Consider the following 17,094-nt stretch of genomic DNA (forward strand, 5'->3'; position numbering starts at 1 on the left):
GACGAGGTAATATGTCCCATAGGTTACTTGCCGCGGCCGCTTCATATCGTCTAACCACGAGACGATTGATGGGACGATATAAGACTATCCGAGCGTCTTATGAAGTTTTCTCCGTGCTCCTAATTTAAAACATTAACAGCAGTAGCGATATTTGTCATTTGGCTAAAGTTATAGTGAACTACAAACAATCTTCTAACCCCCAAACTAACCACCGAATGCACTGTGCCATATTAGCAGCGGAAGTCGGTTGACAAAATGCGGAAGAGCGAAGAATTAAAAAGGGGCGTGGCGGAATAAGGTGAATATAATAGCTCAGTGCATATGTGTAACACACACAATGTTTATAGAATAAAATGATTAATTAAAGAAATATAAAATGGAACAAAATTAATTTCCACAACTACAATCATTACATTTCCCAGTTGGGTGTTTACCAATTTTAAATAAAGTATTATTGCGTCCTGTAAACATCGTGTGTACTTTCGGTTTGTAGAGAAGAGAAAGTCTTGCAGAAACGTTACTAAATTAACTTACTGTTGATGCACAAATAAAGGATGATGAAAAGTAAAGAGCTCTTCTTCATGTTGACGCTAGTAATGGGCGATATTTTTCATGCTCATTTGTAACTACTAGGTTTAAAGGAGCAAAAGAGGATGTTTCCGCCGACTGAGAATCCAAAGACCGTTACTGAGTTTTTTTAAATAAGCGCATGCGTAAGAACAGCCTCCCTCCTTCACAGCTCATTTCAAGGGAACGCCTTCCATAACTCGTGCACGAGTATTTGAACACGAGTGTTTGTTTACCACTGACATATGCAGTGTCGCGTCAGTGGATTCATTATGTGAAAAGATATGATAATAAACACATAAGACGTAAAGTTAGATCAGTCGACGCTCCCTACTCCCATTTCAACTAGCATGTAGCAGACTGGTCACTTACAAATACAGTACAAGAACAACGTCGATATACCTGAATAACAGTACAACAATTACTCCACAAAGAAAGAATCATCACTGTTACCTGTCGAAGAGAATTTTTGCGACCTGCGCGTCTGTCTTGACACCTCTCTGTTCCTTCATTGCTCTCCAGCGTTGAAATGTTTCTCCAATAACGACGCTGGTTTGTTCACATTATTCTGACAATTTTCTCCTCTTCTCAGCGACTTAAAAACTATTTTTTGCGTCCTCCTTCGGGTTTCTTCTCTTCCATGGTGCAAATTCGAGGAGGAAACCCAGCTAACAGAAAAAAGTTCTAAGAACGTTCCCCGAAAGTTCTTTACGTTCCCAAAAACGTTCTGCCAACGTTAAAAGTGTCCAGTTTTCTTGACGTTCTAAGAACGTTTTTGTGTTGTCTCAACGTTAGAGGAATGTTACATTTTACCATTTTTAAACGTTATGACAATGTCATGTTTTAATGTTCACAGTCACACAATGTTTAAAACAACAACTGTTTAACGAGGCTGAATCTAGCTTCTTATTCGCAGCTTCTTATTGACGCTTTTCGTTCCACCTTAAAAGACGCGACCCTTCCGCGTTTGCAGTTTCTTTTTCACGCACAGCTTAGGGACCGTAGCGCAATATCTCTTATTCGTGCTGTTTTGAGTGATCATGTTTCTTTTGTTACTGTGAGAGTAATATACATTTGAAAATAAACAGAATAACAGAGTTATGAAAGAACACGGATAGTCAGAATGTAAAGATACACTAATATGTTGTAAATTTACATTGTCGTCTTTGGATTGCATTAATGGATCATCTTAATATATATGTCTTTGTGATGTTTGTGTGGGTGCTTGCGTGTGTGTGTGTGTGTGTGTGGATATGCGTGTGTGTGGATGTGCGTCTGTGTGTGTGTGTGTGTGTGCGCGCGCGCCGCGCGGGCGTGCTTGCGAGTATGCGTGTGCTCGCGGGTGCGTGCATTTGTGTGTGTGTGAGCACGCGGGTGTGTGTGTGTGTGTGTGAGAAAGAGAGAGAGAGTGCGCGAGGGTGTGTATGTGTGTGGGGCCGCGCGGGCGTGTGTGTGTGTGTGTGTGTGTGTGTGTGTGTGTGTGTGTGTGTGTGTGCGGCACGCGTGTGCCAGTGTGTGTGCGCGGGTGCGTGCTTGCTAATGCGTGTTTGTTTGAAGTTTGACTCTAGAATTGATGAATCTATACATACAGAAGCTTAGAGAGCCTGTTGCTTCAAACTGTGGAGATGAGAGTAGATTTCCTGAAAAGCCCCTATCACTCCCTCTCAACATTTTCAAATTTACTGTGCCAGAATTTTTTTTCCACAAGACATCTTCACCTTAAGCAGTTACAGTAGCACATTTGCTCCGACCTTGCTGTTTTAAAATGCAGTATTGTATAGTGCAATATCCCACACTAGGGTTTAATAGGGTTAACTGTGTAAATACACAGTACAATATACATTATATACAGTTTTATATACAGTCCTTATAGATATTTGTAAATAACTCTCTCACTTGCTTCTTATCTATATTATTTGTTTTAATTTCTAATTTTACATTAAATGTTGCTATTTGCTGTTTATCTATATACTGTTTGTCTGTAAGTACCAAACTAAAATACATTTCTTGTGCAAGTGTGCATAATTGGCAAATAAAGCTTATTTTGATTCTGGTTCTCTGATACTTATTGTAGCTGTTTATACTTTACAAGACGTAATGACACAACATCAAACTCAATGTGCATTTATTAAACAAATTATTTCTTATTACATAGCACTCTCAAATTACTTTAAAGACGAATTGCATTGTCAGCTCAGTTGTTGGCACTATATCTGAGCTGCTTTCTGGGGTGCGTTTAAACTTTCACTGCAGGGTCACACCCAGTGCTGCTGTCTATCCTCGTGAAAAAATCTGATTTATTTACAGGAACATTTTAAAGTTATGGTCCCATAAACTTGGCATTTTTGACAATACAGTTACAGACACTGCATTTTAACCATATTTGAGGTGCAATATCTCAGTTGCCCTCTGGGGTGTGTTTAATATTTCAATGCAGAGTCACACTGAGTCCAAACGTCTATCACCATGCCAAAAATCAGACTTATTTACAGCAGCTTTTTAAAGTTATGGTCACATAAACTTGGTAATTTTGACAATACAGTTAATAAACATTGCATTTTAAACCATATTTGAGGTGCTATATCCCAGTTGCCCTCTGGGGTGCGTTTAATATTTCAATGCAGGGTCACACTCAGTGCCCGTTTCTATCACCATGCCAAACATCAGACTTATTTACATCAGCATTTTAAAGATATGGTCCCATAATCTTGGCATTTTTCGCAATACAGTAACAGACATTGCATTTTAACCAAATTTATGGTGCTATATCTCAGTTGCCCTCTGGGGTGCGTTTAATATTTCAATGCAGGGTCACACTCAGCCTGCCTATCACCATACCAAAAATCAGACTTATTTACAGCAGCATTTTAAAGTTATGGTCCCATAAACTTGGGCATTTTTGACAAGACAGTTAAATTAATTGCACTTTAATCAAATTTGAGGTACTATATCTCAGTTGCCCTCTGGGCTGCATTTAATATTTCAATGCACAGTCACACTCAGTGCTCTTGCCTATCACCATACCAAAAATCAGAATAATTTACAGCAGCATTTTAAAGTTATGGTCCAATAAACTTGCCATTTTTGACAAGACATTTACAGACACTGCATTTTAACCAAATTAGAGGTGCAATATCTCAGTTGTCCTCTGGGGTGCGTTTAATATCTCAATGCAGGGTCACACTCAGTGCCCCTTTCTATCACCATGCCAAACATCAGACTTATTTACAGCAGCATTTTAAAGATATGGTCCCATAATCTTGGCATTTTTCGCAATACAGTAACAGACATTGCATTTTAACCAAATTTATGGTGCTATATCTCAGTTGCCCTCTGGGGTGCGTTTAATATTTCAATGCAGGGTCACACTCAGCCTGCCTATCACCATACCAAAAATCAGACTTATTTACAGCAGCATTTTAAAGTTATGGTCCCATAAACTTGGGCATTTTTGACAAGACAGTTAAATTAATTGCACTTTAATCAAATTTGAGGTACTATATCTCAGTTGCCCTCTGGGCTGCGTTTAATATTTCATTGCACAGTCACACTCAGTGCTCTTGCCTATCACCATACCAAAAATCCGAATAATTTACAGCAGCATTTTAAAGTTATGGTCCAATAAACTTGCCATTTTTGACAAGACATTTACAGACACTGCATTTTAACCAAATTAGAGGTGCAATATCTCAGTTGTCCTCTGGGGTGCGTTTAATATCTCAATGCAGGGTCACACTCAGTGCTCCTGCCTATCACCATAGGAAAAATCAGACTTATTTACCGCAGCATTTTAAAGTTATGGGCCCATAAACTTGGCATTTTTTACAATACAGTTACAGACACTGCATTTTAACCATATTTGAGGTGCAATATCTCAGTTGGTCTCTGGGATGCGTTTAAAATCTCAATGCAGGGTCACACTCAGTGCTCATGCCTATCACCATAGCAAAAATCAGAATAATTTACAGCAGCATTTTAAAGTTATGGTCTCATAAACTTGGCATTTTTGACAATACAGTTACAGACACTGCATTTTAACCATATTTGAGGTGCAATATCTCAGTTGGCCTCTGGGGTGCGTTTAATATCTCAATGCAGGGTCACACTCAGTGCTCCTGCCTATCACCATAGCAAAAATCTGACTTATTTACAGCAGCATTTTAAAGTTATGGTCCCATAAACTTGCCATTTTTGACAAGACAGTTACAGACACTGCATTTTAACCAAATTTGAGGTGCAATATCTCAGTTGGCCTCTGGGGTGCGTTTAATAATTCAATGCAGAGTCACACTCAGTGCTCCTGTCTATCACCATAGGAAAAATCAGAATAATTTACAGCAGCATTTTAAAGTTATGGTCCCATAAACTTGGCATTTTGACAATACAGTTACAGACACTGCATTTTAACCATATTTGAGGTGCAATATCTCAGTTGCCCTCTGGGGTGTGTTTAATATTTCAATGCAGAGTCACACTGAGTCCAAACGTCTATCACCATGCCAAAAATCAGACTTATTTACAGCAGCTTTTTAAAGTTATGGTCACATAAACTTGGTAATTTTGACAATACAGTTAATAGACATTGCATTTTAAACCATATTTGAGGTGCTATATCCCAGTTGCCCTCTGGGGTGCGTTTAATATTTCAATGCAGGGTCACACTCAGTGCCCGTTTCTATTACCATGCCAAACATCAGACTTATTTACATCAGCATTTTAAAGATATGGTCCCATAATCTTGGCATTTTTCGCAATACAGTAACAGACATTGCATTTTAACCAAATTTATGGTGCTATATCTCAGTTGCCCTCTGGGGTGCGTTTAATATTTCAATGCAGGGTCACACTCAGCCTGCCTATCACCATACCAAAAATCAGACTTATTTACAGCAGCATTTTAAAGTTATGGTCCCATAAACTTGGGCATTTTTGACAAGACAGTTAAATTAATTGCACTTTAATCAAATTTGAGGTACTATATCTCAGTTGCCCTCTGGGCTGCATTTAATATTTCAATGCACAGTCACACTCAGTGCTCTTGCCTATCACCATACCAAAAATCAGAATAATTTACAGCAGCATTTTAAAGTTATGGTCCAATAAACTTGCCATTTTTGACAAGACATTTACAGACACTGCATTTTAACCAAATTAGAGGTGCAATATCTCAGTTGTCCTCTGGGGTGCGTTTAATATCTCAATGCAGGGTCACACTCAGTGCCCCTTTCTATCACCATGCCAAACATCAGACTTATTTACAGCAGCATTTTAAAGATATGGTCCCATAATCTTGGCATTTTTCGCAATACAGTAACAGACATTGCATTTTAACCAAATTTATGGTGCTATATCTCAGTTGCCCTCTGGGGTGCGTTTAATATTTCAATGCAGGGTCACACTCAGCCTGCCTATCACCATACCAAAAATCAGACTTATTTACAGCAGCATTTTAAAGTTATGGTCCCATAAACTTGGGCATTTTTGACAAGACAGTTAAAGTAATTACACTTTAACCAAATTTGAGGTGCAATATCTCAGTTGCCCTCTGGGGTGCGTTTAATATCTCAATGCAGGGTCACACTCAGTGCTCCTGCCTATCACCATAGCAAAAATCCGACTTATTTACAGCAGCATTTTAAAGTTATGGTCCCATAAACTTGCCATTTTTGACAAGACAGTTACAGACACTGCATTTTAACCAAATTAGAGGTGCAATATCTCAGTTGGCCTCTGGGGTGCGTTTAATATCTCAATGCAGGGTCACACTCAGTGCTCCTGCCTATCACCATAGGAAAAATCAGACTTATTTACCGCAGCATTTTAAAGTTATGGGCCCATAAACTTGGCATTTTTTACAATACAGTTACAGACACTGCATTTTAACCATATTTGAGGTGCAATATCTCAGTTGGTCTCTGGGATGCGTTTAAAATCTCAATGCAGGGTCACACTCAGTGCTCATGCCTATCACCATAGCAAAAATCAGAATAATTTACAGCAGCATTTTAAAGTTATGGTCTCATAAACTTGGCATTTTTGACAATACAGTTCCAGACACTGCATTTTAACCATATTTGAGGTGCAATATCTCAGTTGGCCTCTGGGGTGCGTTTAATATCTCAATGCAGGGTCACACTCAGTGCTCCTGCCTATCACCATAGCAAAAATCTGACTTATTTACAGCAGCATTTTAAAGTTATGGTCCCATAAACTTGCCATTTTTGACAAGACAGTTACAGACACTGCATTTTAACCAAATTTGAGGTGCAATATCTCAGTTGGCCTCTGGGGTGCGTTTAATAATTCAATGCAGAGTCACACTCAGTGCTCCTGTCTATCACCATAGGAAAAATCAGAATAATTTACAGCAGCATTTTAAAGTTATGGTCCCATAAACTTGGCATTTTGACAATACAGTTACAGACACTGCATTTTAACCATATTTGAGGTGCAATATCTCAGTTGCCCTCTGGGGTGTGTTTAATATTTCAATGCAGAGTCACACTGAGTCCAAACGTCTATCACCATGCCAAAAATCAGACTTATTTACAGCAGCTTTTTAAAGTTATGGTCACATAAACTTGGTAATTTTGACAATACAGTTAATAGACATTGCATTTTAAACCATATTTGAGGTGCTATATCCCAGTTGCCCTCTGGGGTGCGTTTAATATTTCAATGCAGGGTCACACTCAGTGCCCGTTTCTATCACCATGCCAAACATCAGACTTATTTACATCAGCATTTTAAAGATATGGTCCCATAATCTTGGCATTTTTCGCAATACAGTAACAGACATTGCATTTTAACCAAATTTATGGTGCTATATCTCAGTTGCCCTCTGGGGTGCGTTTAATATTTCAATGCAGGGTCACACTCAGCCTGCCTATCACCATACCAAAAATCAGACTTATTTACAGCAGCATTTTAAAGTTATGGTCCCATAAACTTGGGCATTTTTGACAAGACAGTTAAATTAATTGCACTTTAATCAAATTTGAGGTACTATATCTCAGTTGCCCTCTGGGCTGCATTTAATATTTCAATGCACAGTCACACTCAGTGCTCTTGCCTATCACCATACCAAAAATCAGAATAATTTACAGCAGCATTTTAAAGTTATGGTCCAATAAACTTGCCATTTTTGACAAGACATTTACAGACACTGCATTTTAACCAAATTAGAGGTGCAATATCTCAGTTGTCCTCTGGGGTGCGTTTAATATCTCAATGCAGGGTCACACTCAGTGCCCCTTTCTATCACCATGCCAAACATCAGACTTATTTACAGCAGCATTTTAAAGATATGGTCCCATAATCTTGGCATTTTTCGCAATACAGTAACAGACATTGCATTTTAACCAAATTTATGGTGCTATATCTCAGTTGCCCTCTGGGGTGCGTTTAATATTTCAATGCAGGGTCACACTCAGCCTGCCTATCACCATACCAAAAATCAGACTTATTTACAGCAGCATTTTAAAGTTATGGTCCCATAAACTTGGGCATTTTTGACAAGACAGTTAAAGTAATTACACTTTAACCAAATTTGAGGTGCAATATCTCAGTTGCCCTCTGGGGTGCGTTTAATATCTCAATGCAGGGTCACACTCAGTGCTCCTGCCTATCACCATAGCAAAAATCCGACTTATTTACAGCAGCATTTTAAAGTTATGGTCCCATAAACTTGCCATTTTTGACAAGACAGTTACAGACACTGCATTTTAACCAAATTAGAGGTGCAATATCTCAGTTGGCCTCTGGGGTGCGTTTAATATCTCAATGCAGGGTCACACTCAGTGCTCCTGCCTATCACCATAGGAAAAATCAGACTTATTTACCGCAGCATTTTAAAGTTATGGGCCCATAAACTTGGCATTTTTTACAATACAGTTACAGACACTGCATTTTAACCATATTTGAGGTGCAATATCTCAGTTGGTCTCTGGGGTGCGTTTAAAATCTCAATGCAGGGTCACACTCAGTGCTCATGCCTATCACCATAGCAAAAATCAGAATAATTTACAGCAGCATTTTAAAGTTATGGTCCCATAAACTTGCCATTTTTGACAAGACAGTTACAGACACTGCATTTTAACCAAATTTGAGGTGCAATATCTCAGTTGGCCTCTGGGGTGCGTTTAATAATTCAATGCAGAGTCACACTCAGTGCTCCTGTCTATCACCATAGGAAAAATCAGAATAATTTACAGCAGCATTTTAAAGTTATGGTCCCATAAACTTGGCATTTTTGACAATACAGTTACAGACACTGCATTTTAACCATATTTGAGGTGCAATATCTCAGTTGGCCTCTGGGGTGCGTTTAATGTCTCAAAGCAGGGTCACACTCAGTGCTCCTGCCTATCACCATAGCAAAAATCAGACTTATTTACAGCAGCATTTTAAAGTTATGGTCCCATAAACTTGGCATTTTTGAGAATACAGTTACAGACACTGCATTTTAACCATATTTGAGGTGCAATATCTCAGTTGGCCTCTGGGGTGCGTTTAATATTTCAATGCACCATCACACTCAGTGCTCCTGCCTATCACCATACAAAAATGTAGAATCATTTACAGCAGCATTTTAAAGTTATGGTCCCATAAACTTGCCATTTTTGACTAGACAGTTAAAGTAATTACACTTTAACCAAATTTGAGGTGCAATATCTCAGTTGCCCTCTGGGGTGCGTTTAATATCTCAATGCAGGGTCACACTCAGTGCTCCTGCCTATCACCATAGCAAAAATCCGACTTATTTACAGCAGCATTTTAAAGTTATGGTCCCATAAACTTGCCATTTTTGACAAGACAGTTACAGACACTGCATTTTAACCAAATTAGAGGTGCAATATCTCAGTTGGCCTCTGGGGTGCGTTTAATAATTCAATGCAGAGTCACACTCAGTGCTCCTGTCTATCACCAGCATTTTAAAGTTATGGTCCCATAAACTTGCCATTTTTGACAAGACAGTTACAGACACTGCATTTTAACCAAATTAGAGGTGCAATATCTCAGTTGGCCTCTGGGGTGCGTTTAATAATTCAATGCAGAGTCACACTCAGTGCTCCTGTATATCACCATAGGAAAACTCAGAATAATTTACCACAGCATTTTAAAGTTATGGTCCCATAAACTTGGCATTTTTGACAATAAGGTTACAGACACTGCATTTTAACCAAATTTGAGGTGCAATATCTCAGTTGGCCTCTGGGGTGCGTTTAATATCTCAATGCAGGGTCACACTCAGTGCTCCTGCCTATCACCATAGCAAAAATCAGAATAATTTACAGCAGCATTTTAAAGTTATGGTGCCATAAACTTGGCATTTTTTTACAATACAGTTACAGACACTGCATTTTAACTAAATTTGAGGTGCAATATCTCAGTTGGCCTCTGGGGTGCGTTTAATATTTCAATGCAGAGTCACACTCAGTGCTCCTGCCTATCACCATAGCAAAAATCTGACTTATTTACAGCAGCATTTTAAAGTAATGGTCCCATAAACTTGCCATTTTTGACAAGACAGTTACAGACACTGCATTTTAACCAAATTTGAGGTGCAATATCTCAGTTGGCCTCTGGGGTGCGTTTAATAATTCAATGCAGAGTCACACTCAGTGCTCCTGTCTATCACCATAGGAAAAATCAGAATAATTTACAGCAGCATTTTAAAGTTATGGTCCCATAAACTTGGCATTTTGACAATACAGTTACAGACACTGCATTTTAACCATATTTGAGGTGCAATATCTCAGTTGCCCTCTGGGGTGTGTTTAATATTTCAATGCAGAGTCACACTGAGTCCAAACGTCTATCACCATGCCAAAAATCAGACTTATTTACAGCAGCTTTTTAAAGTTATGGTCACATAAACTTGGTAATTTTGACAATACAGTTAATAGACATTGCATTTTAAACCATATTTGAGGTGCTATATCCCAGTTGCCCTCTGGGGTGCGTTTAATATTTCAATGCAGGGTCACACTCAGTGCCCGTTTCTATCACCATGCCAAACATCAGACTTATTTACATCAGCATTTTAAAGATATGGTCCCATAATCTTGGCATTTTTCGCAATACAGTAACAGACATTGCATTTTAACCAAATTTATGGTGCTATATCTCAGTTGCCCTCTGGGGTGCGTTTAATATTTCAATGCAGGGTCACACTCAGCCTGCCTATCACCATACCAAAAATCAGACTTATTTACAGCAGCATTTTAAAGTTATGGTCCCATAAACTTGGGCATTTTTGACAAGACAGTTAAATTAATTGCACTTTAATCAAATTTGAGGTACTATATCTCAGTTGCCCTCTGGGCTGCATTTAATATTTCAATGCACAGTCACACTCAGTGCTCTTGCCTATCACCATACCAAAAATCAGAATAATTTACAGCAGCATTTTAAAGTTATGGTCCAATAAACTTGCCATTTTTGACAAGACATTTACAGACACTGCATTTTAACCAAATTAGAGGTGCAATATCTCAGTTGTCCTCTGGGGTGCGTTTAATATCTCAATGCAGGGTCACACTCAGTGCCCCTTTCTATCACCATGCCAAACATCAGACTTATTTACAGCAGCATTTTAAAGATATGGTCCCATAATCTTGGCATTTTTCGCAATACAGTAACAGACATTGCATTTTAACCAAATTTATGGTGCTATATCTCAGTTGCCCTCTGGGGTGCGTTTAATATTTCAATGCAGGGTCACACTCAGCCTGCCTATCACCATACCAAAAATCAGACTTATTTACAGCAGCATTTTAAAGTTATGGTCCCATAAACTTGGGCATTTTTGACAAGACAGTTAAAGTAATTACACTTTAACCAAATTTGAGGTGCAATATCTCAGTTGCCCTCTGGGGTGCGTTTAATATCTCAATGCAGGGTCACACTCAGTGCTCCTGCCTATCACCATAGCAAAAATCCGACTTATTTACAGCAGCATTTTAAAGTTATGGTCCCATAAACTTGCCATTTTTGACAAGACAGTTACAGACACTGCATTTTAACCAAATTAGAGGTGCAATATCTCAGTTGGCCTCTGGGGTGCGTTTAATATCTCAATGCAGGGTCACACTCAGTGCTCCTGCCTATCACCATAGGAAAAATCAGACTTATTTACCGCAGCATTTTAAAGTTATGGGCCCATAAACTTGGCATTTTTTACAATACAGTTACAGACACTGCATTTTAACCATATTTGAGGTGCAATATCTCAGTTGGTCTCTGGGGTGCGTTTAAAATCTCAATGCAGGGTCACACTCAGTGCTCATGCCTATCACCATAGCAAAAATCAGAATAATTTACAGCAGCATTTTAAAGTTATGGTCTCATAAACTTGGCATTTTTGACAATACAGTTACAGACACTGCATTTTAACCATATTTAAGGTGCAATATCTCAGTTGGCCTCTGGGGTGCGTTTAATATCTCAATGCAGGGTCACACTCAGTGCTCCTGCCTATCACCATAGCAAAAATCTGACTTATTTACAGCAGCATTTTAAAGTTATGGTCCCATAAACTTGCCATTTTTGACAAGACAGTTACAGACACTGCATTTTAACCAAATTTGAGGTGCAATATCTCAGTTGGCCTCTGGGGTGCGTTTAATAATTCAATGCAGAGTCACACTCAGTGCTCCTGTCTATCACCATAGGAAAAATCAGAATAATTTACAGCAGCATTTTAAAGTTATGGTCCCATAAACTTGGCATTTTTGACAATACAGTTACAGACACTGCATTTTAACCATATTTGAGGTGCAATATCTCAGTTGGCCTCTGGGGTGCGTTTAATGTCTCAAAGCAGGGTCACACTCAGTGCTCCTGCCTATCACCATAGCAAAAATCAGACTTATTTACAGCAGCATTTTAAAGTTATGGTCCCATAAACTTGGCATTTTTGAGAATACAGTTACAGACACTGCATTTTAACCATATTTGAGGTGCAATATCTCAGTTGGCCTCTGGGGTGCGTTTAATATTTCAATGCACCATCACACTCAGTGCTCCTGCCTATCACCATACAAAAATGTAGAATCATTTACAGCAGCATTTTAAAGTTATGGTCCCATAAACTTGCCATTTTTGACTAGACAGTTAAAGTAATTACACTTTAACCAAATTTGAGGTGCAATATCTCAGTTGCCCTCTGGGGTGCGTTTAATATCTCAATGCAGGGTCACACTCAGTGCTCCTGCCTATCACCATAGCAAAAATCCGACTTATTTACAGCAGCATTTTAAAGTTATGGTCCCATAAACTTGCCATTTTTGACAAGACAGTTACAGACACTGCATTTTAACCAAATTAGAGGTGCAATATCTCAGTTGGCCTCTGGGGTGCGTTTAATAATTCAATGCAGAGTCACACTCAGTGCTCCTGTCTATCACCAGCATTTTAAAGTTATGGTCCCATAAACTTGCCATTTTTGACAAGACAGTTACAGACACTGCATTTTAACCAAATTAGAGGTGCAATATCTCAGTTGGCCTCTGGGGTGCGTTTAATAATTCAATGCAGAGTCACACTCAGTGCTCCTGTATATCACCATAGGAAAACTCAGAATAATTTACCACAGCATTTTAAAGTTATGGTCCCATAAACTTGGCATTTTTGACAATAAGGTTACAGACACTGCATTTTAACCAAATTTGAGGTGCAATATCTCAGTTGGCCTCTGGGGTGCGTTTAATATCTCAATGCAGGGTCACACTCAGTGCTCCTGCCTATCACCATAGCAAAAATCAGAATAATTTACAGCAGCATTTTAAAGTTATGGTGCCATAAACTTGGCATTTTTTTACAATACAGTTACAGACACTGCATTTTAACTAAATTTGAGGTGCAATATCTCAGTTGGCCTCTGGGGTGCGTTTAATATTTCAATGCAGAGTCACACTCAGTGCTCCTGTCTATCACCATACCAAGAATCAGACTTATTTACAGCAGCATTTTAAAGTTATGGTCCCATAAACTTGTCATTTTTGACTAGACAGTTAAAGTAATTACACTTTAACCAAATTTGAGGTGCAATATCTCAGTTTCCCTCTGGGGTGCGTTTAAAATTTCAATGCAGGGTCAAACTCAGTACTTCTGCCTATCAGCATACCAAAAATCAGAATAATTTACAGCAGCATTTTAAAGTTATGGTCCCATAATCTTGGCATTTTTGACAAAGTTACAGACACTGCATTTTAACCAAATTTGAGGTGCTATATCTCAGTTGCCCTCTGGGGTGCGTTTAATATCTCAATGCAGTGTCACACTCAGTGCTCCTGCATATCACCATACCAAAAATCAGACTTATTTACAGCAGCATTTTAAAGTTATGGTCCCATAAACTTGGCATTTTTGACAATACAGTTACAGACACTGCATTTTAACCAAATTTGAGGTGCAATATCTCAGTTGGCCTCTGGGGTGCGTTTAATATCTCAATGCAGGGTCACACTTAGTGCTCCTGCCTATCACCATAGCAATAATCTGACTTATTTACAGCAGCATTTTAAAGTTATGGTCCCATAAACTTGCCATTTTTGACAATACAGTTACAGACACTGCATTTTAACCAAATTTGAGGTGCAATATCTCAGTTGGCCTCTGGGGTGCGTTTAATAATTCAATGCAGAGTCACACTCAGTGCTCCTGTCTATCACCATAGGAAAAATCAGAATAATTTACAGCAGCATTTTAAAGTTATGGTCCCATAAACTTGGCATTTTTGACAATACAGTTACAGACACTGCATTTTAACCATATTTGAGGTGCAATATCTCAGTTGGCCTCTGGGGTGCGTTTAATGTCTCAAAGCAGGGTCACACTCAGTGCTCCTGCCTATCACCATAGCAAAAATCAGACTTATTTACAGCAGCATTTTAAAGTTATGGTCCCATAAACTTGGCATTTTTGACAATACAGTTACAGACACTGCATTTTAACCAAATTTGAGGTGCAATATCTCAGTTGGCCTCTGGGGTGCGTTTAATATCTCAATGCAGCGTCACACTCAGTGCTCCTGCCTATCACCATAGCAAAAATCAGAATAATTTACAGCAGCATTTTAAAGTTATGGTGCCATAAACTTGGCATTTTTTTACAATACAGTTACAGACACTGCATTTTAACTAAATTTGAGGTGCAATATCTCAGTTGGCCTCTGGGGTGCGTTTAATATTTCAATGCAGAGTCACACTCAGTGCTCTTGTCTATCACCATACCAAAAATCAGACTTATTTACAGCAGCATTTTAAAGTTATGGTCCCATAAACTTGTCATTTTTGACTAGACAGTTAAAGTAATTACACTTTAACCAAATTTGAGGTGCAATATCTCAGTTTCCCTCTGGGGTGCGTTTAATATTTCAATGCAGGGTCACACTCAGTACTTCTGCCTATCAGCATACCAAAAATCAGAATAATTTACAGCAGCATTTTAAAGTTATGGTCCCATAAACTTGGCATTTTTGACAATACAGTTACAGACACTGCATTTTAACCATATTTGAGGTGCAATATCTCAGTTGGCCTCTGGGGTGCGTTTAATGTCTCAAAGCAGGGTCACACTCAGTGCTCCTGCCTATCACCATAGCAAAAATCAGACTTATTTACAGCAGCATTTTAAAGTTATGGTCCCATAAACTTGGCATTTTTGACAATACAGTTACAGACACTGCATTTTAACCATATTTGAGGTGCAATATCTCAGTTGGCCTCTGGGGTGCGTTTAATATCTCAATGCAGCGTCACACTCAGTGCTCCTGTCTATCACCATGCCAAACATCAGACTTATTTACAGCAGCATTTTAAAGTTATGGTCACATAAACTTGGCATTTTTTGACAATACATTTACAGGCATTGCATTTTAACCAAATTTGAGGTGCTATATCTCAGTTGTCCTCTGGGGTGCGTTTAATATTTCAATGCAAGTTTATGGGACCATAACTTTCAAATGCTGTTGTAAATTATTCTGATTTTTGGTATATTGAAATAAGTGTGATTTTTATAAACGCACCCCAGAGGACAACTGAGATATAGCACCACAAATATGGTTAAAATGCTGTAACTGTATTGTCAAAAAATGGCAAGTTTATGTGACCATAACTTTAAAATGCTGCAGTAAATAGGGTGGTGATAGATGGGGGGACTAAGTGTGAGACTGCATTGAAATATTAAACGCACCCCAGAGGGCAACTGAGATATAGCAGCTTAAAAATGGTAAATGTGCAATGTCTATTAACTGTATTGTCAAAAATGCCAAGTTTATGGGACCATAACTTTAAAATGCTGCTGTAAATAAGTGTGATTTTTGGTATGTTGATAGACAGGAGCACTGACTGTGACCCTGCATTGAAATATCAAACGCACCCCAGAGGACAACTGAGATATAGCACCTCAAATATGGTTAAAATGCAATGCCTGTAACTGTATTGTCAAAAAATGGCAAGTTTATGTGACCATAACTTTAAAATGCTGCAGTAAATAGGTCTGACTTTTGGCGTGGTGATAGACAGGAGCACTGAGTGTGACGCTGCATTGAAATATAAAACGCACCCCAGAGGGCAACTGAGATATAGCACCTCAAATATGGTTAAAATGCAATGTCTATTAACTGTATTGTCAAAAATGCCAAGTTTATGGGACCATAACTTTAAAATGCTGCAGTAAATAGGTCTGATTTTTGGGGTGGTGATAGACAGGAGCACTGACTTTGACTCTGCATTGAAATATTAAACGCACCCCAGAGGACAACTGAGATATAGCACCACAAATATGGTTAAAATGCAATGTCTGTAACTGTATTGTCAAAAATGCCAAAGTTTATGGGACCATAACTTTAAAATGCTGTGGTAAATTATTCTGATTTTTGGTATATTGATAGACAGGAACACTGAGTGTGACGCTGCATTGAAATATTAAACGCACCCCAGAGGACAACTGAGATATAGCACCTCAAATTTTGGTAAAATGCAATGCCTGTAACTGTATTGTCAAAAAATGGCAAGTTTATGTGACCATAACTTTAAAATGCTGCAGTAAATAGGGCTGATTTTTGGGATGGTGATAGATGGGGGGACTAAGTGTGAGACTGCATTGAAATATTAAACGCACCCCAGAGGGCAACTGAGATATAGCAGCTCAAAAATGGTAAATGTGCAATGTCTATTAACTGTATTGTTAAAAATGCCAAGTTTATGGGACCATAACTTTAAAATGCTGCTGTAAATAAGTGTGATTTTTGGTATGGTGATAGACAGGAGCACTGACTGTGACCCTGCATTGAAATATTAAACGCACCCCAGAGGACAACTGAGATATAGCACCTCAAATATGGTTAAAATGCAATGTCTATTAACTGTATTGTCAAAAATGCCAAGTTTATGGGACCATAACTTTAAAATGCTGCAGTAAATAGGTCTGATTTTTGGCTTGGTGATAGACAGGAGCACTGACTGTGACCCTGCATTGAAATATTAAACGCACCCCAGAGGACAACTGAGATATAGCACC

At 38.6% G+C, this 17,094-nt stretch overlaps 1 protein-coding gene across 4 annotated transcripts in view; it reads right to left on the reverse strand.

Annotated features, from left to right (window-relative positions):
• The window catches only part of LOC141363029 (uncharacterized), a 76,546-nt gene that overhangs the window by 20,486 nt on the left and 38,966 nt on the right, over positions 1-17,094 (reverse strand). For 2 of the 4 annotated variants that reach the window (XM_073865473.1, XM_073865472.1), the window contains exon 1: positions 535-759. The exons of the other annotated variants lie outside the window; for them this stretch is intronic. In XM_073865473.1, coding sequence (XP_073721574.1) covers positions 535-583 — 49 coding nt within the window. In that variant the 5' untranslated portion in view covers positions 584-759. Of the gene's footprint in view, positions 1-534; positions 760-17,094 lie in introns of those variants that run through there. 4 annotated transcript variants of the gene reach the window in all.

The sequence above is a fragment of the Misgurnus anguillicaudatus genome, unplaced genomic scaffold, assembly GCF_027580225.2.
Source record: "Misgurnus anguillicaudatus unplaced genomic scaffold, ASM2758022v2 HiC_scaffold_31, whole genome shotgun sequence".
Classification (NCBI taxonomy): domain Eukaryota; kingdom Metazoa; phylum Chordata; class Actinopteri; order Cypriniformes; family Cobitidae; genus Misgurnus; species Misgurnus anguillicaudatus.